This window comes from Budorcas taxicolor, chromosome 13 (genome assembly GCF_023091745.1).
Source record: "Budorcas taxicolor isolate Tak-1 chromosome 13, Takin1.1, whole genome shotgun sequence".
NCBI classification, from domain to species: domain Eukaryota; kingdom Metazoa; phylum Chordata; class Mammalia; order Artiodactyla; family Bovidae; genus Budorcas; species Budorcas taxicolor.
In genome coordinates this window covers 9,435,800-9,458,495 of record NC_068922.1, presented here as the reverse complement: position 1 = coordinate 9,458,495, position 22,696 = coordinate 9,435,800, and the positions used below count along the sequence as shown (strand labels likewise).

General features: G+C 41.2%; 1 protein-coding gene across 1 annotated transcript in view; it reads right to left on the bottom strand.

Moving 5' to 3' along the window:
• MACROD2 (mono-ADP ribosylhydrolase 2) overlaps positions 1–22,696 on the bottom strand; it is a 2,293,708-nt gene that overhangs the window by 611,824 nt on the left and 1,659,188 nt on the right. Inside the window, exon 8 of the mRNA XM_052650651.1 lies at positions 12,201–12,274. Coding sequence (XP_052506611.1) covers positions 12,201–12,274 — 74 coding nt within the window. The remainder of the gene's footprint in view (positions 1–12,200; positions 12,275–22,696) is intronic.

The window sequence follows — 22,696 nt, the reverse complement described above, 5'->3', positions numbered from 1 at the left end:
TACTATGTGTAGGGTGCCACAGAAACCTAGCTAGCAAACCCTATGAATATTTAACATAAGTAAAGGTGATATGTTATATGTAGACATGATCAGCATTGTTTGTCAACTCATGTCAAAGGGGATTACAGTATGGAAGAAACAAATGTCTATCAGTGAGAAGGCTACGGTGGCTACTCTGGAACCTTCTAGACAATACATTCCCATCAAGGCTCCTAAATCCCTTGTTAGAAGGTCTGTTGTTCGCTGGTTTAGAGAGAGGTTTACTCTCACAGTTCTCAGAAGATCTTTTTCCACATTGAAGAGAATAAATATGAGCTTGCACCATAGTATTTTCTAGCTGGAAAAAAATCTGTGAGAGTTACCGGTCTAATCAACCACTGGCTGGAGAAATGTTTTAAAATAATAGGCTGCTGTCCTCCCAGATATGGCAATACAGTAGATTTAGGCTATGGTGCTGGTATATGATTTAATCATTTTCCCAGGAGACTTTTACCTTATTTTACGGATAAAGAACAGGCCTAGAATGGCTACAGCCTCTCTTGCAATCTCCTTATTCCCAGGTCAGTGTCTTACCGACAAGCTCAGCAATGCCTGGGTCATTAGGGAGTTTCTCCAGTGTATAATCAGGCAGGAAATAGAGCCCAGACCAAGCAAAGATCAACAGGCTCGAAGCAGCCAACACTTACGTTGAAAAATAAATGCAGCTGAGTTTTTCTTATGCCTTATTCAGGCTCTAAATTTCAGCACATAAAATGAAATTTTCACATGGGCAAAATTAATCTTTAAACTTCTTTAGGAAGGCCCTACATTAGAAACTAACATGTCTCTCAATAAGCTCAACAAAGCTCGTTTTTCCTGCAGTTTTAAGAGAAGCTGCCGGAGTTTTCAAAGTCCCCATTGAGCAAGAGATGAAGTTGTTGGCTAACGTTTAGGAGCAATGTCAGAGAAGCAGTAACAACAAACAAGTCCTTATGGACTAGCATTACAGTGATTCAGAAGGAAGCTAAGACGTTTGTGAGAGTCTGGACCAACTGGAAGAAGAGTGAATTTATATTTATCTCACACCAAGGTTTATTATAAAACTCAAAATAAATCACCTCATTTAAAATCTCTTATTTACATCTTTTTTTTTTTTTCCCCCTTTAACAGAGTGCACATAGCAGAAGCTACGGGCACAGGAAGGACCTCCTCACTATCAGACATCACTTGCTCTGGTGCCCAGCAGGGCGCATGTCAGGGGTTGCAACCCTTGCTGCAGAACCTAGTCTAAGATCAGTACGTCAGGATCTACCTTCCTTGCCTAAGGCCTTCAAAACCTGGATCACAGACCTGAATGCTTCATTCGGACCAGGTTTTAGTTACTTGGATTCACCACAAGTTTAAGAAACCAGATATCCTCCAATATCCTTTCTGTTCTCTGCTTCAAGGAAATAGCCTCCTCCCTGAAAGTTCGGGGCTCCCTGGTGTGGACTGAAGATGTCACAGCTTTCTTCTCTACCCTCAAGTTTCTATATGATGGGACTTCCTAAGAATCTTTAAACAGAAATAAGAAGAAGTTGGTCTGATTGAGCAGGTCACGCTAGCAAGGCTTTCTGTCACTAAGCTCACAATCTGCCTCCTCCGTATCTCCAAATCAGTCTCTAACTCAGCTGATTTGCATGTTCATAGGTCCATACTCTTTGGAAGTTTCTTCTGTTGTGTTTTTGTTTAAGTGCCAGAGAGACTGAAGTACTGGTAGCTTTGGCATATCTACTCCTGTTTCTTACCATAATGAATGGACATGTCACTGTCAAAGAGGTGCAGTTTCCACAGAAAAGTAAAAGCGTTAGCCGCTCAGCCCTGTCCGACTCTATGCAACCCCAGGGACTATAACCCACCAGGTTCCTCTGTCCCGGAATTCTCCAAACAAGAATACTGGAGTGGGTTGCCATTTCTTTCTCCAGGGGATCTTCCAGACTCAGGGATTGAACCTGGATTTCCTGCATTGAAGGCAGATTTTTTTTTACCATCTGAGCCACCACAGAAGCAACTTCCACAGGGGCCACCCTTAAATCCAAATGTGTTAGGAAAAACAATGAGATGGCTACAAATCTGGCCACAGTTTCCATATGAAACTGAGATCTGGCTGGGAACATTGCCTCTCAGAGGCAAATCATTTAACTTCACAAGAATGAGAAAGTATCTTTCTTGTTCTTGCCTGAATTAAGCTCGATGATGGTGGCAGGATTGCTGATTTTCCATTCACTCATAGCAGCACATGAATCCTATTCAATTAAGGTGGAGAGCAAGGCAAAGGGTTGTTTTTCCCTCCCTACTCAGCAAGAAGGAAGGCACACACTTCCAGCTTATGAAAACGGCAGTAGAACGTCCTTAAGTAGAGCCTCTCAGTGTCATTTTTATCCCTGTGTCAGATGTAGATCCAACCACATGCTCAGAGGTTTATTTTCTATTTATAAAAATGCCACATCATTTGGATAATCAGCAGATTTAATTTCATAAGGAGTTTTAAAGGTTGTCTATTTTGAAATCACTATATAATCCAGATCATTTACAGAAAAGCAACAGGGTGGGCCCTTCTCCTACACCAAATGGGTCAAGGTTGTTAGAGACACCCATATGGAAATTAAGAATCGTCTTAAAGGCATCAGAGAGCATGTGAGAATGATGCTTGGTATCTGGTATATCACCTGGAGAATCAGACAGGACAAAACCTTCTTTTGGCCTGACTATGCCGTGATGACCTGAGCAAAGACATGACTGTGGCTGTATCAGTGAGGTTGTTCCAGAAGACGACACCAGTGGTGATGGATCCTGGAGCTGGAAGAGACTTGGCCCACATTCCCCATTTTACAGATAAAGAGTACAGACAGATGGCTTTAATTGTCCATATTTACACAGCAGAGTTGGAGTAGGAAATGGCAACCGCCTCCAGTATTCTTGCCTGGAAAGTTCTATGGTCAGAGGAGTCTGGTGGGCTACAGTGCATATGGGGTTACCAAGAGTTGGATATAACTGAGCATGCATGCACCCACACATACAAGAGAGTAATCTGATTAGAACCCACATTTTTCTGACTTTTAATCCAATGTTCTAATTTTTATATCAATCTGCCTCTTTGAGACAATAATAGCCAGGATTGAGTTGCACCCTACCTTCACCCATCCAACTTCCTGAAGCCGTAAGTTCCATTTTGACTCCATGAAGGTGGAGAGGAGCTACTGCTACACAGTGGCCTCCCTGATGCAACCCTGCAGGCGTGGAAGATGTCCTGTAGCCTCACGGACTTCCAAGTCATATTTTGTAAAGAGATCCATCTTATTTCAAAAACACAAATTCCAATTGTAGGAACATTTTGCTCATATCATCTTAGCAGACTTCTTACTCCCTTTTAAAGAACTGTTCACTTAAGTACTAATTACAGAGAATCTCTGCTTTACCTGTCTCATACTATTTATTCTTGGCTTTTACTCAGTACTGGCTTCCAATAAAACTTACATGTTTCTTTACCTCAAGGTTACAGTAAAGAGGAAGATACAGCCATCAGCAAAAACAAGCTGATGATTTCCCCCTGCATGAACGTACTGAAAGGCTGTATTTTTAAAAGAGTTCTTACTCACTTTGCTATTAAGAGCAAATACTCAAAGTATTTTTCTGACCCAACGCATTTGAAAAATCTGGAATAATTCTACTGAAAGCAGTAGTTCAACATAAGATGAGTTCTGTGAAAGGGGTAAACTACTTAAAACATTCAACTTTGGGAAACAAACCTCCAAATAATTCCCAACTGTCCCTTTTCTCTAGCTGAGAATTATTAGCTTGAGTGGTAGATACTAAAATGAGAGGTCAGTTTTGCTAAAATATACCAACATTTTTGATTCTTCACTCAGGGCAGCAAAATGGGCTCTTCGACTCTGTTAACTACTCAATGATTGGTAACATCTGCAGCAAAATATCCTCTTAAGGTAACCCCTCGCCCCCAGCCAAAAACAAAAACAAAAAACACGGCAGGGAACATGGACACTGGCAGCTCCTGAACCCCAGCTCTCTCTGCTCCGTCGCTAAAGTGGGTCCTCAGTTTCCTTTCCCAACGCCAGTTTGGATCACCAACTAAAGCAGCACAGTTTGTATTAGTCCATCTATTGTGTTTCTTGATCGATGGGAATAGGATGATGAAGCCTAGAGACAACAGCAAGAGGTTCTAATTTCTGGCTGCACAACTTGGGTGTGTCTGTTGGGAACAGATGCTAAAACAGTGTGGGGATGCAGAGGGAAGTGCATTTGCACACTTGGCGAGCTCTCAGGTGGGGTCTATGGTGACACCCAGCACGTAAACACTATCTCCCATCAAGAAAGGCAGAAGCTGCCTTGGGACATGGCTTTTATTGTAACAATGGGTATTTAGAATCACACAATCAAGAGATAAAACTCATATCCAGCCACTCATGAAACTGCTTGTCACAAACTTCAACCCAGACAATGTGAGGATGAAGTATTATGTATATGAATGGGCGGAGAGTGAGTGAGTGAATGAGTGTGTATGTATATGAAAGAGGAGGGAAAGGAGGGAGGGGTGGAGGGAAGGAGGAAGGAAGATGGAGGGAGAGAGAAAAATTGTTTCCAAGTCCTGAGGGTTCCTGAAGCTCAAAAGGAACATGGCACATGTGCAAAGTCTGCGAATACTTTTCTTCCATTATGTCAGAGACGATAAGCATCACGGCTTCCACCTGAAGACCGGGCCTGGACTAGTCAAAGGATACATTTTAATAGCAGCCTATTATGATGATGGGTGTTATTACCATAATCACATTCCTGCAACTGAATGTGATGATTTTAAGATGGAATTTATTTTTTTAAATACACACATCTTAAGCTTAAATTGTTCCAGAAACTGAGGCCTGCATAGATGTTCAAATGATACTTCTAGACATAAAAAGACATCCCCCAGGGAGAACCCCAGGCAACACCTCTGGCTTCTTGCAGATCTCTGCATGTCAACCACATCTCTGTCTCCTGCAGAACTGAAAGACAATGCATTGCTTTGCATTTCTGTAAACAACCGTCCACAGGAATTGAAACTTGGTGTGAAGGATATAATTTTCCCATCAGAAATGTAAACATCATTTCATGTTTCATTTAAGCCCTCCTATTAACAACCACACACATAGATCCTAAGGTGTTCTATGTCAGTGACATAAGGCAGGCCCTGCAGTGGTTTTTTTTTTTTTTTTTGGTGATCCATAATGTGATTCTGAAATAAAAGTGACAAACAATTTTTAACACTGCATATGTTCAAAGACCTCTGCCAAGAAGGAGAAAAAATAGTCTTGGCGTCAGAAGCTGAAGTATGACACTTCCTCTGTGATCTGTGAGGAGGAAAGGAGTGGCCGCGTCCCTGATCTTGTCAAGTTAACAGCAGGACGGCAGATGAAACTTTCAGGAAGCTGAAGCACATAGCTTCAGTGGATTCCCATTTCTATGCCCTGGGGGAGAGGAATGTGTTCACCTTTTTCCATACTTTGTGGATTGTGTGTCTGCATGCTGGAAGGCAGGGAGGAGGATGCTGAAACCAGAGACCAATATCTTAACTTCTAAAGAACACCAAGGATGAGACCAAAACTAGTTCTGTTCTCTGACTGCCAGCAGTTGTCTTGAGGCCTAGACTATACTGGGTAAGGTCTGGGACCTTAGCTTGCAACAAGTGCCGAGCTGGGCACCTGGCTAGGTATCACACGGCATCTCGGAATGGGCTGCCTCAACTGTAGGCAAACTACCCAAAGTGACAAACAGCAATACCCAGGTCTGTTTCCCTTGGAAGGCACAGAGCAAACAACTTAAATGACAAGCAGATAATATTTAACATTCTCGACAGCAATTTGTTGGCACTAAAAGCACAGTTAAAAAGTATTATATGTTAGGCAAAGGTCCAAACTCTGCAGGCAATGAGCAAAAACCTCTACCATCCTCCTACACAGAAGAAAACCAACTGATTTTGAAAATGTAGACCTGGGGCTCCTCCATGTCAATGATACCCAAGTCAAGCCAAGTGCCCATGGAAGGTCTGCAAAGGTAAACCAAAGGTTGCAGCATTGAATTGTTCCCACTGCAGAACAGGGTGATGGCTTGTGGAGGAGGGGTCTATGGGCAGGATAGGGGAGATGAGGGAATTCCCATGAAGTAAATTATTGGGGAAGATTTCTGGAAAACTGCTATCCTCACCTCAAAGATTCGCAGAGAGGCAGTTAGGGCCTGGTCTCAGGTAAACCACGACCTCCCCTCTGAACAATGGCTGCCCAAGGCCGGAGCTTTAATGAGAGCTCCCTGAATGCTATGCTTCTGCTCAGCTATCTGCTGCTTTATCACTGGCAGAGGGGTAGGCGGGGGGTACAGGTCTGTGTCACACTGTAACTGAGGCCTGGTTACTATCTGAGGGTTTCCAGATTGCAAGTGTCCTGGACATCCACTGATCTTCTGGCTCAAAATCTTCATCTTAGGTGCCTTACTGCCTAAGATAGTTTCTTGGAAGCCTTAACCACAAGCCCTCTGAGTTGTAGGATGGTTACTCCCTTGGGGTATCTGAAATCACTGAACATGACCTCCATAATGGGCAAACAGCTCACAACATCAAGCCATTTGTAGCTTTTACAAGTGAAAGACATCCTATTCTTCTTCTGCTATCTATGGAAAAACTGACAAATACAGACATTGCTCTGGAGACTGGTACCCAGAGGGCAGATGAGTCCCCAGGGTGGACCAACAGAACAGGCCCTGTAGAAACACCATTTAGCCTAACTTCCAGATAGGAAAGGGGAACCTCCGAGCTGTGCAGTGAGGAAATCACTATTTCCCGAGGAACAGTATTTTTAGATGGCGTGAGAAATGAGGAATGCATGAAGCTGCGGATGATAACAAGGGGCAGTCTCCCCAAGGCAGACATCTGGGCCGCATTTCTGCCACTTATTTCCATAAGGGCCCCTTGTTTTGCTCACTTGTCTCTTTAAGAAAGTTTCTACTTGAAAAAAATGGGTGCTTCTGGAAGGGTTACCATGCCACATGCTGTCAACTTTTTATAGTCAACTCTGACATGCTTTTCTCTTGATTTTCTGAACTTGTGAGTTCTTAATTCTTGATTAAGCTGAAAATGCCAGTGGGCAATCTCCACCCCTCATTGCCCACCTCACATCTGATCTCTGGGTCTCCCTGCCTCGCACCTTATCTCTGCATCCTGATTTCCATCTCCTTATGTTTCTGGTCTTTGTTTAAGATAATCCATCTCTCTGGTCTTCCCAGAGCAATAATTCAGCTCTCAGTAGTGAATATTCTCTTTTGTTTTCTCAATTTCTCAGTCAGAAATCATTGTATTTCTTAGTTTTGGTGGGTCACTGATGTGCCCTAATTATATCCTCTTGAGGATTCGCCTTCCTGTTTTTAAGAAAGTGCTGCTCCATCTCTTCCGTTTGAGCCACTGCAGTCAGAGTCAACTGCACTATTCATATTTGTTCAGCTGGGCTCCAGGTCCCCGAGTCCCCTTAAATATGTGGTGACAAGAGCACGCTCAGAGCTTAAGCTGCAGGCAAGTGAAGCAAGCTGATGGTGGATGAACGGAACATGCTTTTCCCAGTCCCACCACTGGGCCCAGGTCTACCAGTCAGCCCTCTCAATGTGGGAATGTGTGATTTGTGTGACAGGACAGAATCAAATCAACTGTTCTGAAAAACAAACAAACAAACAAACAAAAAACCTGTATGTTAAACCCGACGCCCTTGCCCCCTTTTCCACCATCACTGTGTTCCCAGCAACATTTGTCTCCTGCGTGCATTTACTGCAGGGCCCCCTTAAACAGTCTTCCCTTTTGCACTCAGACATTTTTCAAGTCCATTCTCCAGGTAGCAACCAGACTTTGGTCATTCTCAAGGTGAATCTGCTCATGCTACTCCTTGTCCCAAAGCCTCAACAATTTCCCATTAAAAGCCTTAGCAAAAAAGTCAAAGTCTCTCCATGAAACCACAGCACTCCCATCTGACCCCTGACGGTCTGTCCAAATTTGTCTCCTGCTATTCTTTTATCTCTTTGTTCCACCACACTCTCTCTCTTATTGTACTTGCAAACAGTAAACTTTCTCCCCTCAGGGTCTGCCTCTTGCTTTCTCTCCGTGTGGAATGTCCCTCCTGAAGATCTCTTGTGTGGCTTGGCTTCCCATCATCCAAACCTTCATCCCAACGTGATGTCCTCAATACAATCTCTACATTCTGCAAAAGTGCTTCCCTGGTGGCGCAGAGGTTAAAGTGTCTGCCTGCAATGCAGGAGATTTGGGATCGATTCCTGGTTTGGGAAGATCCCCTGGAGAAGGAAATGGCAACCCACTCCAGTATTCTTGCTTGGAGAACCCCATGGACGGAGGAGCCTGGTGGGCTACAGTCCATGGGGTCGCAAAGAGTTAAAACCACATCCCCCGAGAACCCACTATGCAATTACTTGGTTTTACTTTGTACTCTTTGAGATATTCTATTTATTTGTTTAACTTAGATTTTTCTTTTCCTAGACTATGAACATCATAAGAAAATGTATTTTTTTCAGCATTCTGTCTCTAGTATTAGCAAAGTGTCTGTTTTTGAGTGAGATTCAATATATAAACATCAAAAGAGTGAATTAATGAATAAACAGCTTAAACAATCAGGATGCCAAAAGAATACTGCCGTGAAGAGACAACTGAAAAAGTCCTTAACCTAGTTTGTCAACAGAGCAAAAAATACATCAAAATATTGCTAGATAATCCATTTGTATAGCTTTTATCTATGCTGCACAACTTATAATTCATTTATTAGGCAAAACCTGACTTGTTGAAATTAAATTAGCTGATGCATATTTAGGGAGCTTCTTGAAAAAGCATTCACATACTCTGTTTAAAGCTGTAATGACAATAACTAAGTTATGTTTCTTAATCCAAATTATGTAGATTTCCTACAATGAATCTAAGACATGAGCATGGAAAGAATAAGACAGCAAAAGAATGAACTCAAAGAGAGTAGGCTAGTAAGGAGATCAGAGCAAAAAAAAAACACATTAGGTGGGAAAGCTAAGCTAACAAGTATCTAAAAAAAAACAACCTCTGAATAGTTTAACTAGGGAGACTCCATCAGAAAAATGTGTCAGTGAGGTATAGATGTGACCAACATGCTTGTTCCTCCTCGTTACTTATGTTTTATGTAGTTATGCATATTCCCATCACATGCCAAGATGGCTCATGGGGATTTCCAGTGTGGGAAATGTCCTTGGATTATTACTTTACTGGAAATGATGGATTCACACCAATACACACGCTCATTTACCAGTTTTCAACTCATGAAACACTACATTTTTGCCAAGCAGATGGGTCTTCACTATGACTGAGAGATAATTGAAGATTACCAGCTTTCAAAGGAACTGAACATCTCTCCTAGCCTCAGGAGCATTCCAAGAAGGAATGGCTCTTAGCATCAGGAGAGGCAGGTCAGACTCTTGGCTCTGAGATACTGAAGTTTTGAGTTTGTCATTTAACCATTTGATTCCAGATGAAGATAAAGATAGCAATACCTACCCTACATGTTCTGCAAGATTGTTGTGAAAATAATACATGTCAAATAAATGTTTTAGAAACTGTCTATTTTGGTTTAATTTTTACTCTGCATCTTTGAGGTTATTTTGTGTGTGTGTGTGTGTGTGTGTGTGTATCATTACCCATTCCTTTTTATTGAGTAGGATTTTTAATTATATGTATATACTACAATTTTTAATCCATTTACCTGTTGATGGACATTTGAGTTGTTTCAGTTTTTGGTTATTATGACTAAGCTGCAATGAACATTTGTGTACAAGTCTTTATGTGCTTTGTTTCCCTTGGACTTGCTGGGCCTTATGGTAGTTTTATGTTTAGCTATTTAAGAAACTGCCAGTTTTCCAAAGTAGCTATACTTTTTATAGCCCTGAAAGCATGCATGAAGTTCTAGTTGCTCTATAATCTTGCCAACACTCGATATTGTCAATACAGTTCACCATTGAAGAGCAAATGTTTGAACTGCAAGGATCCATTTATAAGTAATTTCTTTTCAACTGTATGCATCACAGTACTATGCTACCCACAATTGCTTGAATCCACAGATGCAGGATCTTCCAGGGTCAACTCTAAGTTACATTCAGACTTTCAACTGCTGGTTTCAGATTTTTACATGCAGATATCAACAGATAGTTGGTACCCTAACCCTTGGGTTGTTCAAGAGTCAACTGTATTTTGAAGTTTAGCCATTCTAATCTGTGTGTTGTAGTATTTTATTATGGTTTAAATTTGCATTTCCCTGATCACTAAAGATACTGAACTTTTTTTCTCATGTGTTTATTGGACATGTCTATGTCTTTTGTAAAGCATCTGTCCAAATAATTTGTTAAACTTGTTTTTTAAAGTATGCTAATTTCCAAATATTGAGGGATTTTTCAGCTTTTATCTGATACTGATCTCTAATTTAATTCTGTTCAAAATTTGATTTTGTTCAGAGAACACACTCTATAAAATCTTAAACCCTATTAAGTTTTGAGACTTGTTTTGAGACCTAGAATATGGTCTACTTTGGTTAATATTTCATTTGCACTTGTAGTGAATATACATGTTGCTGTTGTCAGAATGTTCTCCAGATGTTAATTAGGTCAAGTTGTTTGATAGTGTTATATACATATTTTATATTCTTACTGATTTTCTATCTACTTTCTATTAATTATTTGGAAAACTGTCTTGAATTATCCAGCTATAACTGAGAGTGTATCTATTTATTCTTTCAATTAAAAATTCCTTCTTTTGTTTCATGTATGATGCCATTCAGTTACTGGATGTAAACATTTTAGACTTAATATCTCTTCTTGATGAATCAAACCCTTTATCATTAAGAAAAGTCCTCCTAATCTCTGATAATATATCTTATTCCAATATCTTCCTTCTCTGATATTATTATATCACTCTGGATTTCTTATATTTACTTTTACATGGATATATATTTTGCCATCCTTATACTTTTATCCTATGTTTGTCTATATTTTTTTTGCATAGATAATTGCCTCATTTATGCATTCCTTTTTTTTTTTAACTTTACAATATTGTATTGGTTTTGCCATACATTAAAGTTATCCTCTAAATTGAAGTTGTCCTACATACACCTTTTAAAAGCAAGAGGAAAAGAAAAAGCAAGCACCAAAATGGGTATGTCTGACCACATGGTCTCCTACTTGAGATCAACAACGTTCATACCTGTTTTAAAAATGCTGACATCACAGTAATTAGCAAAAATGACACTGCTGTTTATTTAAATACAGAAAAGCACCAAGAGCTCTCATTAGGAAACTCCCATAGTCTCTTTCCAAACCCAGACATTTCCAAATAATCTATTTCCTACCAAAGGAGAAAGCTAAATTCATGAGCCATCATAAATGGAACAAAATACTTTACAGTACTCATGTGAGCAAATGAGGACAAAACCAAAATCATAAAAAAATGTACAATATTGTGTGTTGTCTGAAATCTATTTGCTGTTATATGTTAATCACTGAACCTCTAAAATCCAAGCCTCCATAGCATATTTACTTATTGTATTCCTTCGTTTACTTGAATAATCCTTTTACACATCACTGCATATGTCCCGAAGATCTTATTAAATAAGTAGAGAAACAGGCATGATGTACGATGATGGAAATATTCAGTTTCATTAAAAAAAAATCCCCATCATGATGATTTAGCACAATTAGTCAAACCCACTCCAATATCACACTCAGAGGTTGTTTTAAAGATTAGTTATATATAAAGTTATCTTAGATTACTGAAAAAAAATAACAAACATCAGAAATCCCCTATCAACAAAGGTAACTCCTTCAGGAAAACAGAACCAGACGATCCCTGAATTTTTCATCTTAATGAAACCAACCCAGTTCTTTTATGCAAAAACCCACTTTTTTCTAAAGAAGCAAAAGTGAGATCATGGCTAAATAAATCTGACCATTTGCCCATCTTCACCACCAAAACCAATCAACCTCATGCCGTCAGTCAATAATTACAGAAAGATAATCACCCATCTTTGGCTCAATGACTAGGTCTACTGGATACTTATGGAATAAATGTATCTGCCTTTTCAAAACTAAGGATCAAATCATAGCATCTTATATGTTCACTGACTGTGTTCCCCTACCTCGTGCTGATTCTTGGCCAGCCATTCCTTAATGGTGCTAAGGGCGATGACTGCAGCAGGCTCGTTTGGAAAACCTAAGTGAAAAGCAGAAAAAGACAATTTTTTTTTTTAAAGGCAAAGGTGATAGAGAGTCAGTCATGGATGGATATGGGTTTTTTCCTCATTTAGTCAACATTCAATCCAACCATTTAGTACTGAGCAAGGCAGACCCTAGTAAGTGGTCTACACACTCTAAAATTCACATCACAGGAGATGAAGTCTGCAATGCTATATACAAGAACACTGGTCCTACACCCATCTAGAGCAAGAAGGGCAATAGAGAACTAATTGTCTCTTCAGTTGTATGGTTATCTATTAAAAAGAATTTACAATTGCTTAACGGCTTTCACAACATTTTCATATAATTTTCTCATACAGTTCAGTTCGGTTACTCAGTCATGTCCAACTCTATGTGACCCCATGGACCGCAGCACACCAGGCCTCCCTGTCCATCAGGAACTTCCAGAGCTTACTCAAATGCATGTCCATTGAGTCAGTGATGCCATCCAAGCAACTCAACCTCTGTCATCCCCTTCTCCTCCTGCCCTCAGTCTTTCCCAGCATTAGGGTCTTTTCAAATGAGTCAGCTCTTCGTATCAGGTGGCCAAAGTATTGGAGTATCAGCTTCAACATCAGTCCTTCCAGTGAACACCCAGGACTGATCTCCTTTTAGGATGGACTGGTTGGATCTCCTTGCAGTCCAAGGGATTCTCAAGAGTCTTCTCCAGCACCACAGTTCAAAAGCGTCAATTATTTGGTGCTCAGCTTTCTTCACATTCCAACTCTCACATCCATACGTTACTACTGGAAAAAACATAGCCTTGACTAGATGGACCTTTGTTGGCAAAGGAATGTTTCTGCTTTTGAATATGCTGTCTAGGTTGGTCATAACTTTCCTCCCAAGGAGCAAGCGTCTTTTAATTTTATGGCTGCAGTCACCACCTGCAGGGATTTGGGGGCCCCAAAAAATAAAGTCGGCCACTATTTCCATTGTTTCCCCATCTATTTGCCATGAAGTGATGGGACCAGATGCCATGATCTTAGTTTTCTGAATGCTGACCTTTAAGCCAACTTTTTCACTCTCCTCTTTCACTTTCACCAAGAGGCTCTTTAGTTCTTCACTTTCTGCCATAAGGGTGGTGTCATCTGCATATCTGAGGTTATTGATATTTCTCCCAGCAATCTTGATTCCAGCTTGTGTTTCTTCCAGACCAGTGTTTCTCATGATGTACTCTGCATAGAAGTAAAATAAGCAGGGTGACAATAAACAGCCTTGATGTACTCCTTTCCCTATTTGTAACCAGTCTGTTGTTCTATGTCCAGTTCTAACTGTTGCTTCTTGACCTGCATATAGATTTTTCAAGAGGCAGGTCAGATGGTCTGGTATTAACATCTCTTTCAGAATTTTCCAGTTTATTGTGATCCACACAGTCAAAGTCTTTGGCATAGTAAAGAAAGCAGAAATAGACATTTTTCTGGAATTCTCTTGCTTTTGATGTTGGCAATTTGATCTGTGGTTCCTCTGCCTTTTCTAAAACCAGTTTGAACATCTGAAAGTTCACAGTTCACATATTGCTGAATCCTGGCTTGGAGAATTTTGAGCATTACTTTGCTAGTGTGAGAGATGAGTGGAATTGTTCAGTAGTTTGAGCATTCTTTGGCATTGCCTTTCTTTGTGATTGGAATGAAAACTGACCTTTTCCAGTCCTGTGGCCACTGCTGAGTTTTCCAAATTTGCTGGCATATTGAGTGCAGTGCCATAACAGCATCAACTTTTAGGATTTGAAATAGCTCAACTGGAGTTCCATCACCTCCACTAGCTTTGTTTGTAGTGATGCTTCCTTAGCTTCCTTCCCACTTGACTTCATATTCCAGGATATCTGGCTCTAGGTGAGTGATCACACCATTGTGATTACCTGGGTCATAAAAATCCTTTTTGTACAGTTCTTCTGTGTATTCTTGCCACCTCTTCTGAATATCTTCTGCTTCTGTTAGGTCCGTACCATTTCTGTCCTTTATTGAGCCCATCTTTGCATGAAATGTTCCCTTGGTATCTCTAATTTTCTTGAAGGGATCTCTAGTTTTTCCCATTCTATTGTTTTCCTCTGTTTCTTTGCACTGATCACTGAGGAAGGCTTTCTTATCTCTCCTAGCTATTCTTTGGAACTCTGCATTCAAATGGGTATATCTTTGTCTTTCACTCCTCTTCTTTTCAAGATGTCATGTTAAAGTCTATTACCCTCAGTTGACAAATCAAATAAATTCAGGTCAGAGACCACATGTGTTGGACTCAGGGTAACATAGTCAGCAGCCCTCCATCAATGAGCTGGCACAAGACAGGGCGAGAAACTGGTCACATAGTCAAACCACTGAAAGATATTGTACAAATTCAAGGCAGTCAATGCCTGCTCCATTTAAAGCCATTGGAAATGTCAACATGAAAGGACCTGATTTTATAGTACAGGTTTGGTTTTAGAAGGGCAGGAAGAATGATGCACTTATAACACATCAATGAGCATGAGCATGCATAATCAGAGTTTCTAAAACTCATCCTGTAGTGTATGTAAACAAACACATTCAAGAACTCACAGAATCATCAGACATTCTGCCAATAGAAATAAATGTGAGGGGATAACCTTATAAGTTACTCATTTATGGGGCAGAAAGGAGAGATGGGAGTGACTCCTACTAAAACTCAAGCTCACCACTGGCTTTCTAGTCACAAAAGTTTGTAGTCCTTCACTCAGTCTTCATCTTCTTTGGTATTAAATGTTTTTAACTCATTTTTCATGTTTCAGTGTCTCTTCCCTCCTGAATTTTTTTTTTTAAAATCTTTGAAGTGTTTTAAAGTATATAGTTTAGCAGCTTTCATGTCCACAAACTTGTGCAGTCATCATCACTAATCCCAGGATATTTTCACCATCCAAAAAATAAGCTCTGTACTCATTACTCTCCCCAATCTCACCTCTCCCTCAGCTCCTGGCAAGTACTAATCTACTTTGTCTCTAGAGATTTGTATATTCTACTCCTGGATTTTCTTTTTTCTATCTTTTGGTTACACTGCACAGCATATAGGATCTTAGTTCCCCAACCAGGGATTGAACCCTGCTGCCCGCGCCCCCCCACCCCCCGCCCACCACTGGAAAGAATATATTCTAGTAGTTCTAATGGTTTAAATACTAATGGTTTAAATCTCAGTGGACTTTCAGAGAAAATGTGAGAGAGAAATAAAAGAGGACTTGTTTGTCCCCACTTCCAAAAGTAAGTGTTGCTTTTCTAATTAAGTCTCTACATGCTTTGTGAAAGAGTATAAAAGGAAAGGGACCAAAATAAAGCAATGCCAAGCTCCACTTGGTCACTGTCACAGGGGAGAGAGAACCCTGCAATATGAAAAACAGTGCACACATTCTCAAACTTGCAGATTCGTTCATGGCATTTAGGATTATGGCTTTCTTGCACATTGTTTCACTTTCCTTAAATGAAGTCTTCAAAATGTAAAACTCTTAAAATGAGAAAAGCCTGTTTGTTCATTAGCTAGTTCACCAAACAAACAGATTGAACCCACTTCTCTTATGTTCTTTACCACTAGTGCCACCTGGGAACCCCATCATTTAATTAGAAAAGGGTATATATGTACATACACATATGTACTTATGGATATATCTGTATAGACAGACCCTAACCAGTCCTTGTCTTTAAATCCCAAAGTTGGGAGGGAGGACATAACAAGAGGCCATTATAATCCAGCAAACAAGGGCATTTAGGAATGTAGGGACACGAATGAGAGCGGAGCAAGGAAGGGGGTTACTTTCTAGAAAACGACAGAATATTTGGGAAAGGGAATGGTATGTCAGGAGCTGAGAGGGACACTGTCCTTGGGAATAAGATGTGAGCAGCAAGGAATTGATGGAAAAGGTGAGAGAAAGTGAAGCAGGGGAGCAGGAGTCCTAGTGGGCTACAAGGAGAAACAAGGTGGCCAGAATAGGTGTACGTGGTTAGGGGTTAACCACAGTGAGATTTCCAGTCCAACTCTCCCCTGAGTTGAAAACCTACATTTGTAATTACCCAGGTGCCTCCCCTGATGGGCTGTAGAGCTGGACGTACAATGTGTAACCAAAAGTGCAACATGCATTTGTCCACAAAAGGAACCCCTTCCTGAGTTTCTGGTTCTGCCCAAACTCCAGCTCTCTTTTAGCAACTGCAGAGCCCAGCAGCTTCCCCCCTGGTAACTTGGTCCCACAGGCAGTGTCCCTCTGACACATCTGACATCACCCCGTTCTTCCTTACCCATCGATCTCACAGAAGGTCTGATCCACTCTCACCCCAACAACTGCAGTTGACTTGTACCTGTGCTCTTGGTCTTCTCCCCTTCTCTCGCCTATCCAGCACATCGCCTTCAGATGACTCTCCTAAAGTACAGTTACCACCACCTTACTCAAAACAATGGCAGCCTTGGCTGACTCTCCATCTCCTTCAGAATAAACCTTAGCATCTTAGCTTGGGTATATACCCCAGGGGCCTTTCTAGATTTGTCTTACCTCTATTCTCTTCCCATGAAAACCCCCAACTTTTTGATGTGTTCAAGAAGTATTTAAATAGTAAAATTATAGGGCTATATAAAGCTAATAAATTCTGTAATCACGCTCAGTTGCAATGGCCATCAGCATTAACCTTTAGAAGATGTAATTCCCCACAGAGAAATTATACAAGTTCTCCTAGAACCATGGCAACTGTGGTCACTTCTCAATTATGTGTGACCTCCTGGTCACTTTCCCACATTCATCAAACCTGTGGCACTGAGTTATAGTTTTCATCTCCACCTCCAGGCTTGTAATAACCTTGGGCAATTTTAACCTCCAAGATGATGACTCACTCAACACCTGGCTTGCCACTTCCCTGACCTGGTCATTTTTGATGACAAACCCCACCTTACCTCCTCCCCAGATCACAGTCTGGACCCTGATGTAATATTTCCATTCCAAAGTTATCTCCCAAAACCTCTTCTTTTTAGAAAGTTCAGCTACTTTCCAAAGAACAGCCTTTGCAAGCCTTTGAAGGCTGCTCTGTCCTCAGACCACTCCCCAGATTCGTGCTAACACTTCTCTCCTGAGTGGTCTGACTCTGTCTCATGTTGTTTTACTCTCTGCTTTCTCATTCCAGCCACACTGACCTTCTTTCTAGTCTTTGAATGTGGCATGTTCCTTTTCACCTTCCTGCCATGAGGCCTTGCTCATGCTGTTTCCTCTTCCAGAAATGGCATTTTTCTCTTTTCCTAGCTGATTTTAACATTTGCTCTTTGCTCAGCCAACACTCCACCAGGGAAGGCTCCCCTGATACAGATGACTACCCACCTCATGCTTTCATAAGACCACATGCCTTTTCCTTGCAGCACTCACTGGAGTTGCAATTTTTGTTTATTTATGGAAATATTTGATTAAAAATCTTCATAAAGTGAAAGTCCTAAGGAGATAAGCTACCACACCTGTTTTTAACTTATCATGTATCCCTAAAACATTGCTGGCACACAGGAAATGATCAATAAGTACATGTGGACTCAGGAACCTTTGCACCGACAGCAGGAATGGTTAATTACTGGGAGAACAAGAGCACTTAGCTCAAGAGTATGGTATGAGATGTCCAAGCAGAAATGATGTATCCACATTATCCTATTTCATCCCTGAGGGAAAACTATTGAGAAACTGCATTTGAGAAAATATAGCTCCTGGTGGGAAGATATGCTGTAATTAAAAGGGGAGGAAAATATCCAGACAAATATCCCTGAAAACATACTTGCTGTCAGCAGCGTAAGTAAACAAGATAAATATTATACTATGTTCTGGGTAAATAGCAACCACAACAACCCTTTGCCCACTTAACTGCAAGACCCCAAGGGTTACAAGCAAGACCAATGAATAGACAAGGGTGGATTTGTGCCCAAGGATGGGCTCCTGAGGAGAATAAGGCCTGCCTCAGGAGGTCTCAATGGTATTCTGGTCACCAAGGAGCTTTTGTTCACAAAAGCAGAATGGCCACCCAGAGGCAAGGCTGCAGACAAGCTTCAGATGAATCATTGAATTAGATGACATAGAAAATCTCTTCCAAGTATGAGGGTCAATGAGGCTGAGAAAACCATTAGCAATTCAGGGCCAAGCATGCAGGGAGCTGTGTGTGTCCAGGTGTGCATAGGACATGCTTCTGTCATTCCAAAGCTACTTAGTTCCTCATTCATTAGGGTTATTAAAATTAACTTTTGCTGTCAATGGTGAAGCCAACTTATACAGTTTTTTAAAATTTATTTTGTATTTAAGTTGCTTGCAGTTTTTCACACATACACATATGTGCATGCGTGTGTATGTATCACACACACACTATTTCCCACATCAAGACATAAAACATTTCCAATACTGCAGAAAACTGTCTTGCCTCAGGTCAATACCTATGCCCTGAAGGAACAGCTAATCACAGATTCATTTGCTTTGTCTGCTTTTCCATTTCATATACATGGACAATGTGCACTGTCTATATTTTGTTCAATATCATGCCTGCCTGATTTATCCACGTATCCATATAACCATGCTATATTCACACATGCAGCAGAAGCTCATTCTTTTTCACTGGAGGGCTGCATTCCACTACATGAATATTCCACAATTTATCCATTCCAGTATTGACGGATAATTGGATTGTTTCCAGTTTGGGGCTATTGTGAATAAAGCTGCCATAAACATTCTCTTACATGCCACGCTGAAAACAAAAGCACTTGTTCCTGTTGAGAATGTACCCAGGATTTGGGGCTATGGGCCCAGAGGTTCATTCCCCAGATGGTAGGACTGGTAGCTCCTACCAGTTTTTCAAAGCAGTTGTACTGATGTGCAGTCCCAACAGAAATGTATTAAAGTTTAAAACAATGTATTTATCTTTCTAGTTAGTTAACATGTCAGGATGTACTTCATTATATTTTCTTGACCACATTTAAAGCCATTAAGGATAGCTTTAGGCTAATCAATACCTTTTATAGCTAGAAGCTCAGACACACTTTCTGACTCTCTTGTTTTCTCTCTACAAAGCAGTGAGTACTTACACCATGAGGGGACAAATTCCGTCAACAGAACATCAAAACAGAAGAGGGAAAATTGGGGACAAAAGGGAGAAACAGAGGGGGACAACCGAAACAGAAAGTTGAGTTTGCAATGCTTTTCATCCATGGCGTATCAAATACCACTTTAGCCATTTTCTCTCACTCAGTTATTACCTTATATTTTCTCTTTGCATCAAGCTGCAGAAAAGATAACAGCAGCAAAGAGTCATTGAAGTCTCTACCCAAAACACTTGTTTATTCGAATTGTAGAAAACCCTAATTGTTTCCAACATAATTGGAGTGAATCTGGCTTTGACCTTGTCATTGACAATTTTCCTCTCTAGCTTTCTTAAAAAAAATATTGCTGTTGTTGATAATTTCCCAATATCAGTTCATGAGGTGGCAAAGAGCTGGAAACAATTGAGTGCAGAAATATCTTTAACTTTGTCTATAGGCTCCTATGGAGAAATTAAAGTTGTCCCGTTGTTATAAAACAAATATTTTCTATTGAAAATCCAGCACAGTCTACCAAAATAAATATAAATATAACATACTCTGCCCATTTTTGAGGAAGAAGCAATGGATCAACTTCTGTTTTAAACTCAGTGAGGTATGCTTGGAGCTATAGATTACTACATCATACAGAGGCAGATGGTAATGCCCTAAATCAATTATTTCTGAGAAGCTCTTAGCATGCAAAAGAGATAAAAATCAAATTGAACAGAATACCCAGTATAGTTAATCCATGCTTTAAAATATTCAACCCATCTATCATTCTGAAGGAAATCAGCCCTGGGATTGCTTTGGAGGGGATGATGCTGAAGCTGAAACTCCAGTACTTTGGCCACCTCATGTGAAGAGTTGACTCACTGGAAAAGACTCTGATGCTGGGAGGGATTGGGAGCAAGAGGAAAAGGGGATGACAGGATGAGATGGCTGGATGGCATCACTGACTCGATGGATGCGAGTCTGAGTGAACTCCGGGAGTTGGTGATGGACAGGGAGGCCTGGCGTGCTGCGATTCATGGGGTCGCAGAGTCGGACACGACTGAGTGACTGAACTAAACTGAACTGTTTATAGTCCACCCAGGGCTTGCATTTCCCCTCATCTTCCAGCCCAGTTTCCAGCGATCACCTGCGCTTTAACTGCCCATGCCTCTCTAGCAGTTGTAAGAAAAAAAACCATCTAGTGATCAATGCCCAGGCAAAGCTCATAAATGTAAAAACTATTGTTTGTGTACTGAATCTTTTTTTTTTTTTTTTTGCTACACAATTTCTTCTGTAGTGGCCTTCACCTCAAAGGGTATTTAGTCCATATTATCAACTCTACCCAGCCAGGCACTTGGCCCAAGGCTGTGATAAAATACTAACAACTTTATGGGATCATAAATCTCCATGTCCATTGCATATTATTTAGAAAGTGGTTGCCACACTCACCAGCCCTTAGGGTGACTATAAGCACCCAGTTGGGGCCAAATGGCCATAAATATCCAAAAAAGAAAAAAGAAAAAAGAAGCAATAGTTAAAAAAAAAAATCAAACTCAAACTCTGCCCATTAAATTCACATCTACTTTTAAATCCTCCCTCCCTATCAAGTCTTTAATGAGGAAAGCACGCTGCTGCTTTTAATGTTTCTATTTACACACAAACTCAAGTAAAATAAAAATATCAGTTATTAAACATGGGATTTTTCACATTGATGAAAATCTGTCCTAAATGAGGGGGATCATGAATTACTGGGCTTATTGAAATGTTAACATCAGTTGGACTGGGATTTTCAACATTGACTTAATGTAAAATTATACTTTGCTTGATTTTTTAAGAGGATAGCCACAATCTTTTTCTATCTTAGCGCATGAATGCTGGTGTGGGGACTAAGCAGACAATGAAACAACACGCTTTACAAGCTCAGGCAAAAGAAGATGCAATGCAAGCTGGGTTGTGTTTTGCTCAGAACATACTTCGCCAACCCCCCTGAACACACATCCACCCCTGCCCTGCGTGGGCAAGAGAGGTAGAAGCATGCAGATGGGGAGTGCGGTGGACACGGGGAAACTTACAGGACATCATTGCTGTTAACCTCAAAACAGCTTTCCATAAACCCCCTCCCCGAGGCCTCCTTCCAAACCAAAAAAAGCAATTCTGATAGCGTGATGGAATCAAATTACTTGAGAGAAATGAGCTGAAGGAACCTCACCGTTAAGCAATTGCCAGAGCAGCCACTCAGACAATTCTGGCTGACGGCTGAGTTTCACAAGAGATAAAACAGGTGAAGTAATAAGACTGACACTGGCCCCTGTCACTGCAGTGAGCATGGCAGCAGAATGCTAACGAGGGTGTTGCTGGCTTCTCTCAGCAGAGCAAAAGGGCACCTGGAAGGCAAGAGGGAGGCATCTGCAGCCTGTCTTCAACAGGGTGGAGTCTTAGCTGTTGTTTGAAAGGACAAGGCAGGCTGTGCCATACATCTGTATACACATAAGATGCCAGGCTTGGTTATTTGCATATACATGTGCATGCTCAGTTGCTTCAGTCGTGTCTGACTCTTTGCAACCCTATGGACTGTAGCCCACCAGGCTCCTCAGCCCATGGAATTCTCCAGGCAAGAATACTGGAACAGCTTACCATGCCCTGCTCCAGGGCATCTTCCTGACCCAGGAATCACACCTGCATCTCCTGCCTTGCAGGCAGATTCTTCACTGCTGAGCCACCAGGGGAAGCCCATTTGCATACATATACACATAGGGTATGGCATATCAGTCAGTTGCATCACTGTGGAAGACTCAGACCATGCCCTACATACATCCCCATGGCATGTGTAATTCTCGCATCCTGGCTCAACTTACACCCACTGGCACTTGCTGCCTTTTAACTGTGGGTTCTCACTGCCCACTGCGGGGCAAGTCCAAAGTGTCAGGGTATCAAAGGCACCAGGAGCATCCTTCAGTCGTGACTAATGAGGTGGTGGGTACCCGCATCAGATCGCCTGCCCCCTGGTGGAGAAGGCTGAGGGGCACGCTGAATGCTGCCCAGTGGGTGGATGCTCCCATGATCCACAGCAGTGATGCTCACCAAGATCTTTTGCTGACCCCCTCTCCTTGTTTTTCTCCCCCACTACCATTCATGAAACTCTCTTCCAAACTCAACCCTAACCTCTGCTTCTGGGGGAAAGGAAACTATGACAGCCATCAGCATCTGTTCATGAATTTGAGCAAGTGAGGTGTTACGTCTTACCTGGAGAGCACTCTTTCTCTAAACTTCTTTAGTTGTCACCTTGGGAACATTAACAATAGAGAATGTTTTATAAGTTACTTAATGACAGAGGGAAGAGGGTTGGGGGAGCCCGCTGGTCATCACGTCATGAAATCACAATCATATTTTA